The sequence below is a fragment of the Ovis canadensis genome, chromosome 3 (genome assembly GCF_042477335.2).
Source record: "Ovis canadensis isolate MfBH-ARS-UI-01 breed Bighorn chromosome 3, ARS-UI_OviCan_v2, whole genome shotgun sequence".
Taxonomy (NCBI): domain Eukaryota; kingdom Metazoa; phylum Chordata; class Mammalia; order Artiodactyla; family Bovidae; genus Ovis; species Ovis canadensis.
The window spans coordinates 20,400,321-20,423,930 of record NC_091247.1 but is presented as its reverse complement, the minus strand read 5'-3'; the positions used below and the strand labels follow the sequence as shown (position 1 = coordinate 20,423,930).

Below are 23,610 nucleotides of genomic sequence, written 5' to 3'. Positions count from 1 at the left end.
AATTTCATGCACATGATTTCATGTCATCCCATAATAACGCATCCCCCCGAACCCTTTTATTTCCCCTTCCCCCTTCCCTCTCACCACCGGTAATCACTAGTTTGCTCTCTAAATCTGTGAATCTGCTTCTTCTTTTTAGTCACTAGTTTGTCATATTTTTTAGATTTTACATATAAACGACATACAGTATTTGCCTTTGTCTAACTAATTTAACTTAGCTTAATACCCTGTAAAGCCATCCATGTTACTGCAAATGGCAAGATTTCATCCTTCTTTATGGCTGAGTAATATTCCATTGTGTGTGTATGTGTGTGTGTGTGTCTACACTACATCTTCATCCATTCATCTATTGATGGACCCTTAGGTTGCTTCCACATCTTGGCAATTGTAAATAGTGCTGTTATGAACACTGGGAGGCTCGTACCTTTGAGAGTCAATGTGTTTGTTCTTTTTGGTTATATCTGGGAGTGGGATTGCTGGGTCACATGGTAGTTCTATTTTTAGTTATTTTAAAAACTTCCATATTGCTTCCCACAGCGGCCGCACCAATTTATATTCCCACCAACAGTGTATGAGGGTTCTCATTTCTCCACATTCTCACCAACATTTCTAACTGGTGTTCTTTTTTGATGACAACCATTCTGACAGATGTGAGGTTATATCTTATTGTGGTTTTGATTTTTTTCCTGATGATTAGTATGTTAAGCATCTTTTCATATGCCTATTGGTCATCTGCATTTCCTCTTTGGAAAAATGCCTGTTCGGTTCTTCTGCCCATTTTTTAATCATAGACACCATTATTTTTATCTTAGGCAAGTCACTTAGCCTCTCTGGTCTTGCTTCCTTCCCCTGTGAGGTGAGAAATTTTCACTAAATCATCCCCAAGAACTTTTTCTCTGCTTAAGTTTCTATGACATAGAAAACTAATGGGGAATGGTCCTTACTGCCACCATTTCTCCTTGGCCATGTTTTATATACCGTCCTCTTTCCACAATTCTCATATGAGGATATGTCCATCAGAGACACTGTGGGGTAGCCATGGACTGCAGAGGTAATATAATCTCTGGTGGAACCCCAAATACTATGTTTCTCAAGCCATTCTATTCTACTGTTCATCACCCATCCATCCTTTTATGCATACATATATACTGAGTAAAGCCAAGCCACAGGTACTGTAAGTCTCTGCAGGGCAGAGTCACAGCCCTGACTCTTGTTCTGCCTTGAGCCTGAAGTGCAGTGCTGACCACCCCTACCCTGACCCACCCACCTTCACTCCCTGACCCCACCTGTGGCTGTAGAAAATCTAGTCACCCTTCAAGAATCTTTCCAAGGATCCATACTAAATCAATCAGTTATGAAGTCAAATCCTGCCTCTGCCACTGTCTAGCCAGGACTTCAGGTAATTTTTACAAATCTTGCTAATCTTTATTTTCCTAATCTGTGAAGTTGGCAGAAAAATACACATCTTTCAGTTTTGATGTAAGATTTCCATAAGGAAATGTGTACAGAACATTTCAGTTCAGTTCAGTTGCTCAGTTGTGTCCGACTCTTTGCGACCCCATGAATTGCAGCACGCCAGGCTTCCCTGTCCATCACCAACTCCGGAGTTCATTCAAACTCTCGTCCATTGAGTCAGTGATGCCATCCAGCCATCTTATCCTCTGTCGTCCCCTTCTCCTCCTGCCCCCAATCCCTCCCAGCATCAGAGCCTTTTCCAATGAGTCAACTCTTCCCATGAGGTGGCCAAAGTATTGGAGCTTCAGCTTTAGCATCATTCCTTCCAAAGAAATCCCAGGGCTGATCTCCTTCAGAATGGACTGGTTGGATCTCCTTGCAGTCCAAGGGACTCCCAAGAGTCTTCTCCAACACCACAGTTCAAAAGCATCAATTCTTCTGCGTTCAGCTTTCTTCACAGTCCAACTCTCACATCCATACATGACCACTGGGAAAACCATAGCCTTGACTGGACGGACCTTTGTTGGCAAAGTAACGTCTCTGCTTTTCAACATGCTATCTAGTTTGGTCATAACTTTTCTTCCAAGAAGTAAGGGTCTTTTAATTTCATGGCTGCAGTCACCATCTGCAGTGATTTTGGAGCCCCCCAAAATAAAGTCTGATACTGTTTCCCCATCTATTTCCCATGAAGTGATAAAACATTTAGCAGAATGCAAAAGAGAGGAAATGCTGGATTGTGTCTCTTTTTAATTAAAAACAGCCATTTCTGGTCTCCAGAGCGTGCCTTCTCAGAGACTGCGGTTGGTAAAGGTGTCACTTAATTACTCTGGGAAATTCTCCATTCTGCAATAAAACCCACTCTTCTAGAGACTTCCTCTAGATTATCCTTCATTTAAAGTCATTCCTCTAGCAAACACTTACGGGGCACTTACTATTTGCCAGGAACTGTGCTAGATGCCAGAGATACAAAGATTAAAGAATATCTACACTCTCAAGAAATTTTTTGTTTATTGGGAAACCACCTTCCTCTGGAAGCCTTCCTGCCCCACCTTAGGCTCTCTTTGGCTCAGATGGTAAAGAATCTACTTGCCAATGCAGGAGACTTAGGTTTGATCCCTGGGTTGGGAAGATCCCCTGCAGAAGGAAATGGCAACCCACTCCAGTATTCTTGATTAGAAAATCCCATGGACAGAGGAGCCTGGTGGGCTACAGTCCAAGGCATTTCCAAAGAGTGAGACACAACTTGGCCACTACACTACAACAACAAATGCCTTTTTATATCAAATCCTAGCTATTCCCAGTTCTAAGTAGGCTACATTCATTAATTCATTTAATCCTCACAACAATCTTAGGAGGTAAGTAGTCATTCAGTTCAGTTCAGTCGGTCAGTCATGTCCGACTCTTTGCGACCCCATGAATCGCAGCACGCCAGGCCTCCCTGTCCATCACCATCTCCTGGAGTTCACTCAGACTCACGTCCATCGAGTCGGTGATGCCATCCAGCCATCTCATCCTCGGTCATCCCCTTCTCCTCCTGCCCCCAATCCCTCCCAGCATCACAGTCTTTTCCAAAGTAGTCATTAATCCCATTTAACAAATAAGGAAATTGAGGCAGGGACTGATTAAACAGCTTGTTTCAGGTCTGGTAAACTTCTAAGCACAGGGAGCCAGGATCAGAAAACACATCGTCTGGCTCCAGTTTTATTATTTATTTATATAGGCATTTTAACTCCACCTTATATTACCTGCTTCCTGGATTTGTGGCACATACAAATTTTCTTATTGAAACACTTTCTTTTCTTTTTGTAATGGAAGTTGAGTTAATTTACATGCCTGTCTGCATGTAAGTCACTTCAGTCATCTCTTACTCTTTATGACCCTATGGACTGTAGCCCACCAGGCTCCTTTGACTATGGGATTCTCCAAGCAAGAATACTGGAGAGGGCTGCATGCCCTCCTCCAGGGGATCTCCCCTACCGAGAGATTAAACCTGAGTTTCCTGCCTTCTCAGGCGGGTTCTTTATCACTAGTGCCACCTGGGAAGCAACATTGTATTAATTACTGCTATCCAGCAAACTGGCTCCAGCTTTCAGTTCAGTTCAGTCACTCAGTCCTGTCCACTCTTTGCAATCCCATGTACTGCAGCACACCAGGCCTCCCTGTCTATCACCAACTCCCGGAGTTTACTCAGACTCATGTCCATTGAGTTGATGATGCCATCCAACCATCTCATCCTCTGTCGTCCCCTTCTTCTCCTGCCTTCAATCTTTCCCAGCATCTGGGTCTTTTCCAGTGAGTCGGTTCTTCGAATCAGGTGGCCAAAGTTTTGGAATTTAAGCTTCAGCATCAGTCCTTCCAATGAATATTCAGGACTGATTTCCTTCAGGATGGACTGGTTGGATCTCTTTGCAGTCCAAGGGACTCTCAAGAGTCTTCTCAACACCACAGTTTAAAAGCATCAATTCTTCGGCGCTCAGCTTTCTTTATAGTCCAGCTCTCACATCGATGCATGACTACTGGAAAAACTATAGCTTTGACTAGAAGGGCCTTTGTTGGCTAAGGCAGTCCAAGGGGCTCTCAAGAGTCTTCTCTAACACCACAATTCAAAAGCATCAATTCTTCCAGCTCTAAACATTTCCTTTATCTCTCTCCTCCACTGGAATTGGAGATTGTGCCAAATTCAAAGGAGTAACTCCTGTGCTCAGCACGATCTCCGACACCATAGGGAATCATTTATTTCTCAAATTTTCATTTGGAAGGAAGAAAGAAGAAGAAGAAAAAAAAAGGTGCACATCAGTAAATAATCCCACGACGGTTCGGTGATCAACTCTGACGAAAAAGCATTAGCACTGGGCAAGTGCCTGAGATGTAAATTAACTCCCTGCGCGCTGAGAACTTTCAGTTATTAGTGTGGTTAGTGTCAAGAACTCCGAGGGACACAAGCGAGCTGACCCAGCAGCCTGGCCTCCCGCCCCGACCCCTCCGTCTGGACCTCCGGCGCAGCGTCTTCCTCTCGCGGTGCTGTCCTCTCCGCGGACTCCGCCCTCCGGGATTTCCTGGGCTCTCCCTCGTCCCGCCCGGCTGAGGGCCGCGTGCGGCTTGCGGGGAGTGCTCGGGCAGAGGCGGCGGCGGCGGCTGTGGCGGCGGGGACGCGCCTGCGCACTGGGAGCGGCGGCGCACTGCGCATGCGGGAAGATGGCGGGACTGGCGTCCTGAGTTGCGCGGGTCACGGTGCTCTTTAGCCCGCCCGCGTCCCCCGTCCCGGGGTCGAGTCTGGTCCGCCAGCCGGTCTAATTAGGCGGCGCCTCTGAGCCGGCCAGGGGCCCGGTTCGTGCTTGACGACGCCCCCTTCTCCCCTCCCGCCCCCCCAGCCCCTGGGACCCGGCGTGTTTTGTTGGGGGGTGCGTCGTCCGAGCGGAGCGGGAGAAGGCGGGAGAGCTCTCGGGGGTGCGAGGCGAGGAGCGACTGGCCGGTCAGCATGAGTCAGCAGCGACCGGCGCGGAAGCTGCCCAGCCTGCTCGTGGACCCGGCGGAGGAGGCGGTGCGCCGTCGCTGCCGCGACCCCATCAACGTGGAGGGCCTGCTGGTAAGCCCCCCCGGGGTTGGGGGCGGGGAACGGCGTGCGTGTGGGGGGTCCTCGGGCTCTAGGGTGGCCCCGGGGCTGCTCCCTCGGGCTCCCGGGTTTTCGCACTGCCTGTCACGTCCTCTGAACCAGAGCCGTCGTCGTCCGCTGAAACCCTTTGCCTTATCCTTTCCATGTGCTCCAAAATAACGTTGTCAGCCTCCTCGAATTTTCCTTCGGGCCACAGAGCAGTGTTGGAGAAAATTGCACAGCTTTGCCTGACGCTGGCATGCTCTTCCATCTTTATTTCAGTGGGTCTCTGCAAGCTCTCTTTTTCGTGTTCTCTGCAGCCTCCTCTGCCCGTCTCCTACTCAGCTGCAGCCGCTTTAAACCCTGTCCACACCTCACACGTCCCACCCCACAGCTCCCCATCTTTCCTTCCGGCCACAGAGCAGTGTTGGAGAAAATTGCACAGCTTTGCCTGACACTGGCGTGCTCGCCCATCTGTATCTCAGTGGGTCTCTGCAAGCTCTCTTTTAGTGTTCTCTGCAGCCTCCTCTCCCATGCTCCTGCTTAGCTGCAGCCGCTTAAAACCGTGTCCACACATCCTACGCCACAGCTCCCCCCATTCAGCACGTCTTCCATCCTGTTTGACAGCGAAAACGCAAGGGAGATTAAGACTCTCTGTGAAACGTTCAATTCTGTTGCTCTGGACTGCATGCAGTGTATTCTCCTTATCAGCACTTTTCCATGGAAGGAACCCATCAGTCCCCATTTCTCCCTGCATTCTCGACCTCTCTGCTGCTTTCTTCCCATTACTAGTGAATAGACATTTCCTGAAGTCAGATTATCCAGACACAAGGAGGTGCTGGAAAATAGTGCTCCAAAATAGTTGATGAGCACCATCTCATTTAATTCCACACAGCAGTTGTAAGGGATTATTCTTGTTTGACAGTTGCCAAGATAGACTTGGAGATGTTAAGTGGTTTTTCTGTGGTTAGTAAGTAGAAAAGCCTGGGTTGAACCTCCCAGTGTCTGACTCCGGATGGTAAATTCTCAACTACTTAAAGTGAAATGAAAAGTTGCTCGTGTGACCCCGTGGACCATACAGACCACAAAATTCTCCAGGTCAGAATACTGGAGTGGGTAGCCGATCCCTTCTCCAGGGGATCTTCCCAAACCAGGGGTTGAACCCAGGTCTCCCGCATTGCGGGTGGATTCTTTACCAGCTGAGCCACAAAGGAAGCCCAAGAATACTGGAGTGAGTATCCTATCCCTTTTCCATTGGATCTTCCCGACCCAACAATGTCCTAAATCCCATTTCCCTCTTGAGAGATCTCTCCTTTAATCCCTTATGCCTTTCCGCCCACTATATCACTTCCCCTTCACAGCCAAACTCTTTGAAAAAGTTGTCTGCACTCTGAGTTTTCTTGCTCACATCTCATTACCACCTTGAGCTGCTGCTGGGGGACCTCAGCCCTAAGCACAACTCTACGACTGTCCTAACCAAGGTCGTCAGCAGCCTTGTCAGGTCCAGCGGATGTGGTTTTAACACGATGGACCACTCACTCCGTTGGAAACTCACCATTGTGTCCCCTTGGACATACTCTCAGCACTCCATCTGCCTCTCTGGCCTCTTGTGTTCTCTTTTGTAAACTCTTCCTTTTCCCATCCCTTCCATGTTGGTCTTACTCAGCTCTTCAGCCTTCTCCACAGTTTCTTCATATGGGGTGTCATTCAGCACTCTTGTGACTTCTGTTACTGTTTGTACTGGTGGTCTTTTTCTTTTCAGTTCAGCTCAGTCGTGTCTGGCTCTCTGCCACACGTGGACTGCAGCACACCAGGCTTCTCTGTCCATCACCAACTCCCGGAGCTTGCTCAAACTCATGTCCATCAAGTCGGTGATGCCGTCCAACCATCTCATCCTCTGTTGTCCCCTTCACCTCCTGCCTTCAATCTTTCCCAGCATCAGCATCTTTTCCACTGAGTCTGTTTTTTGCATCAGATGGCCAAAGGATTGGCAACTTCAGCTTCATCTTCAGCCCTTCCTATGAATATTCAGAACTGATATTCTTTAGGATTGACTGGTTGGATATCTTTGCAGTCCAAGGGACTCTCAAGAGTCTTCTCCAGCACCAGAGTTCAAATCCATCAGTTCTTCGGTGCTCAGCTTTCTTTATGGTCCAATTCTCACATCCATACCTGATTACTGGAAAAACCATACCTTTGACTAGACCAGCCTTTGTCAGGAAAGTAATGTCTCTGCTTTTTAATATGCTGTCTAGGTTTTTCATAGACTTTCTTCTCATTATTTTAGAATTTGATAAAAGCTATGAACTCTTACTATGGAAAAAACTTTATTTTGCATTTAATGTCAGAAGATACACGTATCCCTTGGAGTTTCAGAGAGTCTTATCCACTCTGGTCGGGCTTCTCTGATGGCTCAGTGGTGAAGAATCTGCCTGCTAGTGCAGGAGACACAGATTCATTCCCCTGGATCGGGAAGATCCCCTGGAGACGGAAATGGCAACCTGCTCCAGTATTCTTGCCTGGGAAATCCCATGGCCAGAGGAGCCTGGTGGGCTACATCCATGGGGTCACAAAAGTGGGACACAACTTAGCCACTAAACAATAACAATCTACTCTGGTAGTTTGGTTACCGTGTCATGACTCCCAAATCTGTAAATTGGGCTCAGAGCTTTCCAGTTGTCTACTATACAACTCTACCTAGATTTCAAACTCATACACCTGAAGTGGAATTCGTGTCTTGCTTAAGCAACAACTCTCGATCTCATATTGCAACAAATGGTACCACACCCTCCATATTGCCCTAGCTGGTATCCTACGTATAATCTTTACCTTTTCCAAATGGACCCCCTCCATCCTGTCTAATAGAAATTAGTCACCAGTACTTGCCACTTCTAGCTGTCATTTTGCCTTTCAGATTGCTATCTTCTCAACTAGTTTTCCTGCTTCTCATCTTGCCCCTGATTTTCCTATATATTCTCTACATAGTAACTAACCATAATGGTCTTTTTAAAGTGTATGTACGATCACGTCGTTTGGCTTAAAGAATCTATCATGGTTCCCAGCTGCTCTCATCATAGAGGAGAAACTTCTTAATGTCATCAGACTCCTGAGTTTATCTTTGCTGAACTGCTTATGGTTACTGAATTTTCCATATGTCTGTATTCTTCTGAACTTCTGTATATCTGCACTTCCACCTTCAAAAATTTTTTTCTTTAGAGCACACTTTCTCTTATTTACCTCCCATGGTTCCCATTACAGGTCATTTGTGGGCAGCCTTGCTGACCCGGGCTTCCCTGGTGGCTCAGAGGTTAAAGCATCTGCTTGCAATGCGGGAGACCTGGGTTCGATCCCTGGGTCTGGAAGATCCCCTGGAGAAGGAAACGGCAACCCATTCCAGTATTCTTGCGTGGAGAATCCCATGGACGGAGGAGCCTGGTGGGCTACAGTCTATGGGGTCACAAAGGGTCATACATGACTGAGCAACTTCACTTTCACTTGCTGCCCCAGCCTCTGGGCTGTGCTGGGCACTCCTGTGAGCCTCCTACATACTCCTTCCTCAGCATGGGGGCACTTCATGCCCTGGGCAGCAGCTCTGGCCTTTCATTGGTACATCCCCAGCATATCTGGGGCTTCTTGCAAAACCAAAAAAGCTATTTTGGTAAATAGCTGTTAAGTGAATGAAGTAGGTACTCTCTAAATGTTTGAATGCATGAATGTTTATTTTCCTGGCTTTGAAATGGTGATTTCAGCACCTCTCTCAGCATTTTTTAGAAAAATCGGATAATGACTAGAAGTATTTAGTAGACTATGTATTATTAAATGCTATGCAAAAAAATAGTTATGTGTACAGCTGAGAATTTGATGTTCCCCCTGGGGTAAATGACTTGAAAACTGGAATTTTACAAAGGTACAACATGATCAGAGATAGAATTTAGTCTATACATTGAAAAATAAGGAAAACTTGCATGTGTGACTAGAAAGCAGACCCCTGGAAAAAGGTGTGTGTCTGCAGAGCTCTTAAAGGGTTATGACTCCCCCAAACAGGGTGTTTTGGACAAGCAAGCGTCTCTGTATAGGGACATTTTTAACCAATTTATAAGCAGTGTTTAAGATTTTAGCCCCTAAAACTCACCTTTTATTTCTTTCTCCTTTGAGATCTCAAATTGCAAAGTGTAGGTTTTGAGATTTGAAACTTGCAGCATCAGTGAAATGACTTGGAATGTGCTGACCGACCCACCAGGAGCTGCTGGTTCCTAGAGAGCTGTGTGCACCGAGTGCAGCCTCGGTGGTTTCAGGATGGAGACAGACTAGTAGACCCAAACAAGTGGGAGGGGCAGTTTGAGTGTTTGACAGCCTCGGTGGTTTCAGGTGGAGGCTCTGACAAGATGGAAGCAGACTATAGACCCGAACAGTGAGAAGAGCATTTTGAGTGTTTGAACCGCAAGCTTTTTTAGGAAGCCCAGTCTTGAGGTTTGGCTGCTACCAGGCTCTCCTTTAGGTTCCCCTGCTGGCTCAGCAGTAAGGAATCCTCCTGCCAGTGCAGGAGACGCGGGTTGGATCCCTGGGTCGGGAAGATCTCCTGGAGGAGGAAATGGCAACCCACTCCAGTATGCTTGCCTGGGAAATCCCATGGACAGAGACGCACAGGCTACAGTTTGGGGGGTCACAGAGAGTCAGACGCTGCTGAGCAGAGCAGGCTGTCCGTGGGTAGTTCCTCAGGGAAGTGCCTGAGCATGGCCTCTCAGGCAGACTTCCATGAAGGAACAGAAATGTTGGCAGTGCCCCCAGGGGTGGGTTGTCTGCATTAGAAGCAGCAGCATCTAGTGCCATAGAAGTCTGAGGATGTTCCTCTGAGGACTGCCATCCTTGAGACACCGAGAAGGTAAGAGATGTGTCCTGTGCAGGAGCTGCTTTGAAAAGGTTCCCATTGGCTGAATCTGGGATAATTTGAACCTCAAAATACCAGATTTTATGCTCAGAATAAGGTAGGAATTCAGGCTTCTTCAGTGTAGCTCGTTAAGTATAGCCTCAAATATAGTTCCTCCAGATCTTTAGGCCTGTGAGACAAGGAAAAGCTCCTCACCTGTCTGTCGAATGTGGTTTACTAGAGTTAGCGTAGCTGGAAAGGCTCACCAGGATTGTCAGACTGAGTCTCCCCAGGTGATAAATTTGTATTAAAAAATAGAACATGAGGCCTCCTAGTCTCAGTGATCCTTACAGATGGGGTATCCAAGAGGGCGTCTTTTCCCAGTGTCCCTATGTCTGTAAATACACAGTGTTGTTTACCAGTTGACGTCATCCGTGACAAGATCCTGTTTCACTCTTCCATTCATAAGTTTAACAAATGTTTACCAAGTGCCTGCATGTGCCAAGAACTGTTCTGGTTCAAACAGGACAACAATAATAATAGTCTCTTATGCTTTCTTGGGATTTTTTCCAGTTTACAGAATTGGTCATTTGATCTTCACAATAGCTGGAAAGTGGGCTCTAATAGAGGTCTGTCCTTACACTGTGTTACAGATGAGGGATGAGTCCCTGTACCTGAGAAGTCCTGGTGGTCCTGAGCCCCATCTTAAGCCAAGAACTGTTGAGTATAAATGAGATGAATGTGTCATTGCTGTTGACACATCAGAAATCTCCTGAATTGTAGGTCTGTAGGATTTACACGATCTTTACTTGGGAGGTCTGCCCCTGAGAGGCCATGATGCTATTGTGAGTCCTCCAGAATAAAGAGAGAGGGTTTCTTTGTTCAGTTGGGGGGGTGGGGACCAAAACAAGTGGATGTTGTTTTCCCCACAGATCTCAATATAGCCAATATGTGGTTTATAGCAAAGAATGTGGGGGAAAGAAAGTTGTACGTTCTCATGTTACTAATTGAGGTACCGCCATTCCCGAGCCAAGCCATGAATAGCAGCCTTCTAGATAAGGAGACTAGAGGGAGGGGTCTGGATCAGGGAAGGCGCCCGTGGGGCACATGCAGAGAGCAGATAGGAAAGGTAGTCCAGGCGGGGGCCTGGGCCCTGCTGCTCTGAACTGAGAACAGGAGTCTCATCTGCAGCGCGACCCCGAGGGCTGCTGCTCTGTTAATCCTGTCCATGTGCATTCTCAGGGTTGATTGTGACACCATAGTGATTGAAGCGGTGTAGCAACTTAGGGTGTTTGTTGATGGGTGTTTCAGGTCCCTGTGATGAGGATGGATTTTTTTTCTCTTAAGAATCTTGCATCAGTAGTTCAACTCTTGTTTCATAGTCTTTTAGCAGAAGGGTTGAATGTACAAACAGCAGTGACAGTTGGTCACCCTGGTCTGAAGGTTGGCTTCAATAGGACTGCCCTTCAGCGTGTCCCTTGTGGCTCAGAGGGTAAATAGTCTGCCTGCAATGTGGGAGACCCAGGTTCAATCCCTGGGTGGGGAAGATCCCCTGGAGAAGGAAATGGCAACCCACTGCAGTATTCTTGCCTGGAAAATCCCATGGACAGAGGAGCCTGGTGGGCTACAGTCCATGGGGTTAAAAGAGTTGGACACGACTGAGGAACTTCACTTTCTTTCAGCGTGTCCCTGTTGTCAGCACTGCGCTGAGAGCCAGCCAGGCAGAGTCCCTGGTGGGCTGTCCCCGTTCTGGTTTTACACCCAGCAGATATACCTGCAGGTGTTCAAGTTCCGACAACTAGATTAATTTTACAGTGGAATTCTGCTTCAGGGGAGTTATTCCGTATCAAGTTAGCTTGCTGACAGATGCCATCATTTTGTCATGAATGGTAAGGGAACCATTGTGCCAAGGCTTGTATAGTAACACCAGCAAGGAGAGAGCTACTTAGCTGCTCACCTCGCCTTCAGGCTTCCCCATTCCTCAGTCTTTTTGCTGTATTGCCACCGTGCTTGGATCTCTGAACCATGAGCCCAAGGATGTCATGTCTTGCTCAGAAATCTGTGGCATTTCTGCACTGGTTACAACCTAAAGGCCAAACTCCAGGGCATGACTTTCATAGTCCTCCGTGTCGAGCATGGTGCTGGCAGGCCCTTCCAGCCTCAGTGACAAGTCGATTTCACACTGGCCAGTCAGGCTGCCTTGCGAAAGGGACCAGGTAGTTTGTATTTCCATACCTTTAGTCATATCACTTACTGCAGCAAGAATTATTTATCCTCTCTCCCCAGCCTCCCACAGGTTCCGCAAAATCTGGCTTGTCTTCCAAGGCTTGCCTGGGGGTCCCTCCTAAGAATTGCTGGCTACACCCCAGAGTTCTGGTGACTATTCTCTTAGGGCTGCTCATGAAATCCTCTTCCCCCAGTTTTGCTGTGGCCCCATTGAGGGCAGTTTTTTCACTTAAACGAAACTAAACCCTCCCACAGCCTGTCTGGAGACACATGACATCGTTACACTTTGTTCTAAGCAAAATGCTAATATGGGTTTTTCTTTATTAGCCTCATGGTTAGAATTTATATATGTTTTGCAAAAAACAATTTTTAAATGTACTGCAAATGTTACGACAAGTTTATGTAAGCTTTCATAGCCTTCAGGTAGCTAGTAAAATGATGAGCATTGGCAGTGGAGCCCCTGTTATACTAATTTCGTGGTTGCCTCAGGGATTTACAAGAAGTGTTTTATTAATCTAATACCGAAGTTTCCAGTTACATTACATGCATTATTTTCCATGATTAGAAATGCTGTTTTTACATTAATTATTGTGGGACTGCATGGCTGCTTGTGAAAATGAAAGTTTGTGAGCTCATTTCTCTGGAGCCACTTAACAATGAGTTAGCAAAGGGTGAGCATTTGTTAGTTTGGGTGTAGATCTCTCCCGTACCTTGCAGAGTCAGAGACAGAGTCCTGTTCACCTCTGAATTCCCCTTTATCCCCAGTACCTGATGCAGTCAATAAATGAATGTCCATGTAGTAATAAGTTCCAGTGTTCGTGCTCCTCTACTGGCACCACCCTTCCTTTCTCTCCCTACCCATCTCTCTGACTCCTGCTTCCATAGCTGTGGGCTTCCCTTGTGGCTCAGCTGGTAAAGAATCCGCCTGCAGTGAGGGGGACCTGGGTTGGGAACATCCCCTGGAGAAGGGAAAGGCTACCCACTCCAGCATTCTGGCCTGGAGAATTCCATGGACTGTATAGTCCATGGAGTCACAAAGAGTCAGACGCAACTGAGTGACTTTCACTTCCACTTTCCATACCTGTGGAGGCCTGTGCAGTTTCAGAAATGCAAGTGTGTAAACACTGTCAGATGTGATGACAGTTAGCATAAATGTAGTTTAGGAGAAGGACTGGTTTCCTCACACCATAATTATTTCCCAGGGTGAAAAAAAGGACAAACCTTTGTGTTATCCAGTAAAATGTTGTTCATTTGCTTTTTTTTTTTTTTTTTTGCTATTCATTTGCTTGTATTTAAATTACTAAGTTAAATTTCTGTATCTTCTCTTTTCCAGCCATCAAAAATAAGGATTAATTTAGAAGATAATGTACAATATGTGTCCATGAGAAGTAAGTTGATTCCTGAATAGGTTTTAGGTTTTGCTGTTTTATGATTTCAGTGATTTATTTTAAAGGTACCTGAGTTGATGAGTAACTTAAATAAAATGTACTGTTTGTAGACTGAAATGTCAAGCTTGGAATTTCGGCAAAAACTCCTGAGGTTGTAGGCTGTCAATGCACAGAAAACTGCACAAGTGCCAGTTTATTCCTCATTACTTAGGAAATGTCTTTTTTTTTCCTAAATGGTCCGTGTTTAGGGATATTTCCCGGAGATCTGAGAGCAGTTATTGTCATCAGTGGAATTGAAGGAGGTTTGGCAACAAACGTGAGGACAGTCTTTGCCCTCCTGGTTTCCTGTGGTTCCTTGTGCTCTTTCCATCTACTCCTGTCCTAATCTCAGGGGATAGACGGTGCCTAGACACCCAGTATGAATCTTAATGTCAGCTTTCACTTCTCCTTGGCACCCCCCCCCAGTCCCACCAATAATCTGGCCCCCAGTTTTCCTCTGGAAGCGTTTCCTTTGTCTGCCCCATGCCATGACTTAGACTCATGTCTCACGTGTATTGAGCTCATGCAGTGCCTGGCCTGTATTCAGCTCTTTGCATGGATTATCCCAGCAACCTTTCAAAGTAAAGGTATGGATTATTATTCCTACTCAATAGACAAGTAAACGGAGGCCCAGAGGGATTAAATAACTTGTCCAGTCAGGATTCATCCCCTTGCTCAGATTTGAGCATGCAGTCTTTCCCTGGGTCAGGTTCTGCTTCCTGCGCAGGCCACCCTGGCACAGCTGCCCACTCTGGTCATCTCTGCCAGGCCTTCCCTGCTGCCCATGGGGTCTCTCTAACCCAGAAACACGATGGTGATTTCACTTAGCCAAATAGACGGGTTGATTGAATCTGCAGATAGGGTTCAAATTATATAAATTATACACGGGTTAACTCTTGCCTTGGTCAAGAGTCAGATGTAAATGTTTTTAAAGTAAGAATTTCTCATTTGTAAACTTGCAAGGTTTTATAGAATGGTGACCATCTTCTACTTTAAAAAAAAAAAATTTAATTCCTACCTAATCCTGTTTAATCTTTAAGTATAGGAGTAGTCTCCACATAGAAGACATTTAAGTTATAAAATATGTCCTTTTGTTTCTTGGAGTAACCACCAGTGGTCTTTAAGTTGAATATAATATTATAGAGGTTCTGGAGAAGAGCATTTCTGATTGAAGATAGGATGACTATTTCCTTTGAAGGATTCTGTGGTGTGCTATGAAGTAGGAAAAAAAGTGTAATCACATATTCCACACCAGGAGGACAGCTAATTATTTGTAGAATTTATTTCCTCTGCACACTAAACCTTAAGAACTATTTAGCATCAAACTGGGAAAGATGGAAAGAATGATAATATTCAGTTTCGGCAAGGGTAAGAGAGGAGGCCCTTATAAACTTTGTAAAACTGATAGAACCCACATCCTGAATAGCAGGTTTGGCAGCATTTGAAAATATGTTTTTACTTAACAATTCCACATCTTGAAACCTATCTAAAGGAAACAAAGACGCATACAAAAATTTAGCTTCTAGGGGATTCATTGAAGTATTGTGCAAAATAGTAAAATAAGAAATAATTTGAATTTCCACCATTGAGCCGAGTTGAGCAAATATTCCGTGCAGTTAAACATGCAGCCATAAAGAATAAAGTTGAAATAAATTTGTTGACATATCAGAATGTTCATAATACTGAATTAAAAAACAATATGTTAAAAAGTGGTATGTTTCTATTCTCGTTTTTTAAGACTATATATATTTACATATTTACGTGAGCATGTGAAAGTGTGTGCGTAGTGTCGGGGGGTATCTGGAAAACCACAGTAATGAATAAGTGAGGGAATTAAAGATATTTTTCCCTATTCATTTGCTTATCTGTTAATATAGGGTACTGAATATTTTAAAAAATAGTCACGCCACTTTCCCTCAAGGTATATCCTAACCATGCTAATTAGAAGACTGATTTGAGCCCTTTCCAGATTTCATCAGGTTGGTTTAGACTATAACATGTATAGGGACATTTTAAACATTTTTTTAAAGCTATATCTCTAACTTTGCTTCATAAAGAATTTCTTGACTTGAGGACCAAATGAGAAATTTGATTCTAAACATCATTTCTAATCCTGTTCCTGAGAGTGGTACGGATGCAGATGCAGGCTCACCATTTACGTCTGGTATGATGCCATTCAGATTCACATACTTCATGGAAACTGGTTGCGTATTTCAAATACTCCTTTAAGTCTAAAGCCTTTGTTTACCTGGATTAGGTTAGTAAGTTTTCATCCACTTTGAGAAGTTGATTTTGTAAAAATTAGCTATGATTTGGTCAGTGGGTAGAATATCTGTAGGTGTCTGTGGTTATTGATCAAGAAGAAATAAATGGTCTTTTTAATGAATTGAGAAAGATGCTATTTAAAATTTTACGAATTGTGTTTGTTTTGTTTCCCAGAAGCACTAAAAGTGAAGAGACCTCGTTTTGATGTATCACTGGTTTATTTAACTCGAAAATTTATGGATCTTGTCAGATCTGCTCCTGGGGGCATTCTTGACTTAAACAAGGTTGCAACGAAACTGGGAGTACGAAAACGAAGAGTGTACGACATCACCAACGTCTTGGATGGAATCAACCTGGTTGAAAAGAAGTCTAAGAACCATATTAGATGGATGTGAGTTGTTTTCAAACTTTTTATGGTTTTTTTTTTTTTTCTCCTCAATAAGTGACAATACTGTGCTTAAACTAGATACTATCAGTGTTGTTTTTTTTTTTCTACTTGGTGCCAATTAAAAGCCATAAAATATCACCCCAATATTATGGAAAAGCTGAGTGGAGTCATGATTAGTTTTAGGAATTTGACTTTTCAAGGTAAGTGGGCATCTGATTGTGTAGGAATTTAAAAAAAAATAAAAATTTCCTCAGTTCCAATTGATCGTTGATAAACCAGGGGGAAAATCAGTTAAGGCGGTAAAACAGTGGTTCTTGCACTGGAGTGTGAACACAGAGAGGCCTCCTCCCAAGGAGCTTTAATTCAGTTCTGGGAGAAGGCAGATACCCGCCTTCTTAACAGCGACCTCCAGTGGTTATGGTGCAGGTCAGGCTTGGAAACACAATCCCCTGAATGTTAAAAAAAAAAAAAAAATTCAGGAGGCTGCCTATCTCAGAGTCAACTGGTAAAGACTTAGCATATGATTAGGAAGGATTTCAGAGAAAGAAGACCTTATGGTATAAAAGTAGATATTATGTATAGATAAGTGTGGGGGACACACACACACACGCGCAAAGGAAGGGAGCTGTTATACTTAACACACAAGTATTTTGAATCAGTAAGAAACAGTTCAGCGTATAAGTACCTAGATACCTTGCAGGCAAAAGAAAATCTACCAGCAAAGATCATTAAATGATTCTCAGTAGTTAACTTCACTATTAGAGGAAAGTGGTTAAAAAAGGAGGTTATTTTTTTAGTAGTACAGAAATGCAAACTGAATTCTAATTTGAACATGTTTGCTGAATAATAACTAACATTCTAGGGGCTAATGTTGGATTGTGTTCTAAATCATTAATTAGAACCAGATTTGACAACTAGCAAGCAAAAGGTAAAGTTGTAACAGCCTCTCCCCTTTTAATTTTCTATAAAGATCGAAGAAAAGAATGAGTATCAGTAGCTGCTCAAGTCACATCATATTGGGGCAGACTGTAATGAAGAAAATAAATCTTTAAAAATATCACCATATTCAGGTAGAACCAGATTAAATATGCACTGTAGGGAAAAATTAAGACTCAGAATTTTAGCAGATGAACTGTCGTTTGGCCAGTATGTACTGTTTTTCATGTGTAAAAACTAGAGTTAAAAGACTAACTTGTCAAAAGGCTTCTCCCGTGGCTCGGTAGGTAAAGAATCCACCTGCAGTGCAGAAGACACAGGAGACCCTGATTCGATCTGTGAGTCAGGAAGATCCCCTGGAAGAGGAAATAGCACTCCAGTATCTTTGCCTGGAAAATCCCACGGACAGAGGAGCCTGGCAGGCTTCAGTCCGAAGGGTCGCAAAAGAGTCAGACACGACTGAGCACAAACACAGATGGACAGGAACTTGTCAAAAGTTATACTGTGGAAAGTAGAGCTGGGCTGAAACTGGCTGCTGCTAACTCAGTTCACTGCTCATTGAACTTTAGTAAGCTTTCCGTAGAACTTCTTATTTCCAGAGGGTCACGATGTTGGTTTTGTTTTTAAAGTTTCTGTGTCAGAGAATAGAAATGGTGACAAAAACCAAAGAGAAGTAATGGTTGTCTGGAAAAACAGGAGAACAGGAGTGGAGTTTGTTACCTGTTGTCTGCTGAGGGAGACACCAGGTGTAAACTTCTGGAGACATTCCAGTAACCTAACTTGTATTAATTTGTAATCTCCCAGATGTTGTTGATAGTGATCTTTTTCTTTTAAAGAGGGTCTGATCTTAGCAATTTTGGAGCAGTGCCCCAGCAGAAGAAGCTGCAGGAGGAGCTGTCTGACTTATCAGCAATGGAAGATGCCCTGGATGAGTTAATCAAGGATTGTGCTCAGCAGTTGTTTGAGTTAACAGATGACAAAGAAAATGAAAGATATCCTTTAATCTGTACCCTAAAAAAAAATCTCCCAAAGCAATTACCTTAAATAGTAGGCTCAGCTTGGAAATTTAGTTAATATATTTAAGATACAAAACCAGACCTTTTGAAGTGAATGAACTGCTATAGAAATGATACTGAAACTGCCTTTCCAGTCCACCAGGCCTGACGCAGTTGGATGGTCATGCTCTTCAGTTTAGTGTCTCTGGGACCAAAGGGGGAGATTGTCTTTGATTCTGATCTCTCCCCTAGTCTCCTAGACAGTTTTGCTGCCGTGTTCCCCATGCAGCACCTTTCTGAGGTGTCACCGATACTGAGCTAGTCCACGTTTCAAATTTACTGAGGTTCTACACCAGTCAAAAACTCCTGTTTCCACAATACAGTTATTGGAAGGAAAGTAAATGCTGTCACTGGACTCAGTCAAAAAGGTCTGTGGAGTTAAAAAAAAAAAATGCTGGGGAAACCCTTTAAATCAGGTAAATGGTAAAATTTCAAGCAATACAATAAAATGAGAAAAATTCAGGTAGCAAGATGGAAAATAGTTTGGGATGAGAGCACTCCCATGAGTACGTGATAGTCCTGAAAAACTGGTTCTAAGTTGTTTCTACTACTAACAGATTCTTTCTCCCTTACATTTTAGGAGATTCTCATCAAAACACTTTTTTTCCCCTAGAGGTTCTCATAAGATGTAACAATGATAGGGAAAAGTACAAGGAGGTTTGAATACCTTCGTGTGGTGTCTTTGTTTTAAACACCCAGACTTTATTACTATTTTTTCTCCAGAAAGTGTCATCACTATCACAGTAGTATAAAAGAATTCTTTTGAGTTATATTGTAAAACACTTCATGAAATCCTAAGGATCGTTGATGAAATAGTAAGAATTACATATGAAATTATTTTTTAATCTCCACCCTCTGTTTAGAGACCCTTAACTGATTTTTACACTAGCATATGTGACGTATCAAGACATTCACAGCATCCAAGCCTTCTATGAACAGATTGTAATTGCAGTTAAAGCGCCGGCAGAAACCAGATTGGATGTTCCAGCTCCCAAAGAGGTAGGTAGCCCTGCTTTTGTGTGTGTGTGCATGCGCGTACCTACGTGCATGCGTGTTTGTGTGTGTGTGCATGTGCTTAGTTGCTCAAGTCACGTCTGACTCTTTGCCACCTATGGACTTTAGCCCACCAAGCTCTTCTGTACGTGGGGATTCTCCAAGCAAGAATTCTCCACCCCACCCCACCCCCCACTCCCGTTCTTAAGAAGGTTTAAAGGGAAACGGGCTTCCCTGGTGGCTCAGCAGTAAAGAATCCACCTACGGTGCAGGAGATGCGGGTTTAGTCCCTGTGTTGGGAAGATCCCCTGGAGAAGAAAATGGCAACCCACTCCAGTGTTCTTGCTGGAAAGTCCCATGGACGGAGGAGCCTGGTGGACTGCAGTCCATGGGTCACAGAGAATTGGACACAACTGTGTGACTAAACAACAACAAAGGCAGGCAAGCCAGCTGTGTCAGCTGTGCGTTGTTGCAGTCCCAGTAACTTAATAACTAGTGTGCATGTTAGCTGCATCCCTGATCCACAGCTCAAGGCTCTTCACCCATTTTAATGTGTTTAATGTGTTTTGAGTAACAGAAACTCAGTAGTCATGATTATTGTCCTCTTACAGATGAGAAATCTAAAGCACAGAATGATAAACTTTCTTACCATCATACAGTAAGTGAGAGAAACAGAATTCAAACCTAGACAGTTTGGTTTCAGAGTCTGTTCTTAGCCATCGTACTATCATGGGCTCTTAGAGGAATCACCAAGAATTGGCCTCAGTGTTAAGATCCAGTGTCAAACAGGGCTCTGGGGAATTAGCTCACTAGCCAAACTCATAAAAGACTCACAGAGAAAGGAGGACTCTAAGTTAAACATTTAAAATGAAAAGTAAAATTAATGTGTGTGGAAATACTGTCCACTGCTTACAGGAAAGTTTGTGTTGAAAGATACTCGTTGAAGATGCGTGTTCAGGGTGGAATCAGAATCAAGGAGTGAGACCATTCTTAGGACAGATGGAGTGCTGATGGCCTGATAGACTGAAGTCGTGCTGAAGTACTGAAGTCGTGTCTTCTTCTTTGCAATAGGGGACTTAACCTCCCTCAGTGAAGCAGCTCCTACCCACCTTCCCTTTTATCCCCAGAAGACCACAGTGCACGTGAGACCCTAGCTGTTAACTGGACAATGTATGACAGACAGTTAAGGAGCACCTTTTGTTTATTCCAGTCACACTCAAGTTGTGACTTCGAAGTGATACTTCCTAGTGAGTGCTTCCTGTGGTTCAGTCTAAGCAAGTACATGATATTCTCAAATATATGACAGCAAAGAAACTACCTGGATGAGACTTTCCAAAAGTGTCCCTTGAAACTTTAACAGTTCTAATAAGTGAAAAAATGTAATTCATGAATCCTCTCATTCATCTTAATGCTTTCTGTGTCTTTTGCTAGGATTCTATCACAGTACATATCAGGAGCACCAAAGGACCCATTGATGTTTATTTATGTGAAGTGGAGCAGGGTTCCCACTCAAGTAATAAAACTTCAGACAGTGTAGGGACCTCTTCATCCAAAAGCAAGCCTTTGGAGCACCCTCAACCTGAGAAAGGTAAACAGGCCGATTTGAAACGATTTTTTAAATGTGTATAGTTTTACAAATGAATATTGTGAATATGAAAATTAATAATATGAAATGAATATTATGGCCTTAGAGGTATTTTTACTCTTCCTAGCTACAAAAACATGAGTTAAAGATTATGCTATAGTTGCTTACTGCTTCTAACAACCCTGTTGTTAAATCCCATGTAATTTTAATATCCGTGAAAAGTTAGAATGGTTGGTTTTGGAGTGTGGTCTCTGTAGAGCAGGCTGTCTGATCCTCTGACCCAGGCCCTCAGGCTCATGCTTGAGTCCTGGTTTATTATTCTTGTGAGACTGGAAACATTAGCCTTATGCCACTCACGTAAGAATATGGTTCTTGACTGAGGTCTTCCTATTTTATCTCGAAAGTTCTCTTAGCTGCCTGCCTTTGAGACCATCATTTAGGAAGATTTCTCCCGTGTTTGTTATCTTTCAGAAGAAAATCCTCCACAGCAAAGTGAAGAAGTGCTTGAAGTGAGCAACTGATGGTGTTTGAGGGTCCATGTGTTGAGTCTCTTGGACTCCTGTGTGGACGAAGATCCTCAGAGCAATAAATCATCCCTGCCATTTTCTCATGCTTGGTAGCCGCAAGAAGGCCAGGAATGCCTCCAAGCACTTTGCTGCTTAGATTTCTGGATAATGGCGGTTTCTGCATTTGAAAGCAGCTCTTTTTATAATTATCCACTGCTTTTTTGCCAGTGAAGCGGTCATCTTGCCTACTGAAATTACTGAATCACACAACTGTGAAACACAGGCAGGCAGGGTAGACAGCTCCTCGTGGACTCTGCCCTTTGCCGCGCAGACCATGTGTCGTCGTCACAAAAGTTGCCTTACACAGGGTCATGTCTGCGTGGACGGGTGTGTGCACGCACCTGATGTGACATCTTTGTACATATTTGTATAATGTCTAGATCACTTGTGAAATACGTCTTGAGTGAGACTGTTCACCCTTGTACAGCCAAAATAATGTAAATAGTGAAAGAAACAGACATATTCTCTTAATTTCTGTGGTCTGTCTATAACTTATTAGAATCCTCTGAATGAGCATTAGAGGAGAGTTTTTTCCCTAACTTCTACGTGTAGAAGTACCATAAATGTGTGTGTGCAGTTAAAAGTTTGTGGATTTAATGCAAGCATTTCAGTATGGTTTCCCAGTGCTAAAGTTGGACTTCAGGCTCTCTACAGAGTCATTGTGTCCCAGCAGACTGGTGACATGTGCCACGCTTTGGGGACAGGTATAGAAATGCCATCAGCTCATGACTGAATTCCATGCAAGGCATGAATTAATTCAGTTATGGTGACAGTTGAAAACTATTTTAACCTTTCTTGCAAGATTTTGTAAGATGTTTCTATATGTAGCCTTGCTTCTCAACCAGAGGGGTTTATTTACAATGAGTGAGTGGTCCCCTGCCCTCTATCCAGCTCTAGTCCTACGTTCCCGAGCACCTCGCTCTTTCTACCTCATCGGGTGAGTCCTTACCACTCTGTGCCTCAGTTGACTCAGTAGTTTACCATTAGACTGTGAGCTCCTTGAGGGACTTTGTCTTAATCATTAAGCCCAGCACCTTGCACCACTCCTGGCAATTGAAAAGCACTCAATAAATGTTTGAACAAATAAGTGGGTGAGTGAGTGAGTGAGTGAATGGTAGAATTAGACTGATAATACTTGGCTCATACCATACAAGATTCTTATATCATTCAGATTCACATTTTAAACTTTTCTTGCTTTCAAAGAATTGAAGCAACGTGCGGTTAGGACCATGTAGAAAAAAGGAGCTTAGGAATAAAAAATCAACATGCTGGAAAATCATGCCTAGTATTTAGGATTCGCACACTTCCAAGCTCCAGTGGCTTTTGCAGTCCTGTCCCACAGCTGAACACCAGCCTCTTCCCTCCTCACAGTTCTACCAGCTGCCTCTGCAGGCCTTGGCCACGAGGCAGAAGTAGTGTGTATAGGTCAAGTGCTCTGCGGAGGATTCCAGGCTCTGCATTGTAGATTTGGCAGCTGTCAGTTACGTGTGATGGCTAAACATGAGAGTGGATGAGGCCACCTAAGGAGAGGGTTCCAGGAGGAGAATAGGAAAGGCCCGTTAGCATTTATTTTAAGGGGAGGTTCCCACTCCAGTTTCTTGCCTGGAGATTTCCATGGGGTCACTGAATCGGGCTCAACTGAGCAACTTAACACTTTCACCAAAGAAAAAGCCTTTCCCAAGAGAGAAAAAAGAGGAGGAGGGGAAAAATGGCTAAAAAAGGTGATGCCCCCAAAACCCACAAAGGAAGCATGGCCACAGGTGATAGCATTTTTCTAAGCAGCAGTTCCTTACTTGTGAAGTGTGACAAAGTGTTCTACTTTGCAAATCATTCTGAGAGTAAAGTGAGATCATGTAAATGAAAGCCCTCTAAATTATAGACATGTTACATAAACGAATCTTTTTTGTCACTCCAACTTCTGGTGTTTTGTCTCTTCTTTTTACAACTGTTAAACATCGTTAAACCTGGCCTCCAGGCTCTTCCTCCCCGCTCTGTCCTGAACAGCACTGCCCATCTCTGTGCAGGCATACCTCATTTTACTATGCTTTGCGATACTGTGGTTTTTAAAAACTGAAGGTTTGGCCTCCCTGTGTCCAGCAAGTCCATGAGCACTTTTCCTAAAAGTGTTTGCTCATGTCTGTGTCACATTGTAATTCTCGCAGTATGTCAATTTTTTTCATATTGTTACATTTGTTATAAAAGAAAGTAAGTTTGATAGGTGAGTTACTTCTTTTTGATGAAACAATATGATTTCT

General features: G+C 44.0%; 1 protein-coding gene across 2 annotated transcripts; it reads left to right on the top strand.

Moving 5' to 3' along the window:
* The first annotated feature begins 4,534 nt into the window (after positions 1-4,534).
* Positions 4,535-23,270, top strand: E2F6 (E2F transcription factor 6). 2 transcript variants are annotated; one of them, XM_069582616.1, is made up of 8 exons: positions 4,617-5,041; positions 8,306-8,482; positions 13,474-13,528; positions 16,007-16,223; positions 17,993-18,148; positions 19,096-19,210; positions 20,636-20,792; positions 21,261-23,270. In XM_069582616.1, exons 3-8 carry the CDS (start codon positions 13,522-13,524, stop codon positions 21,308-21,310), a joined length of 702 nt encoding a protein of 233 aa, XP_069438717.1. In that variant the 5' UTR covers positions 4,617-5,041; positions 8,306-8,482; positions 13,474-13,521; the 3' UTR covers positions 21,311-23,270. The 2 variants fall into 2 exon arrangements, with proteins under 2 accessions (XP_069438716.1, XP_069438717.1); XM_069582615.1 differs by lacking the exon at positions 8,306-8,482 and having other exon boundaries at positions 4,535-5,041.
* Positions 23,271-23,610: the final 340 nt, after the last annotated feature.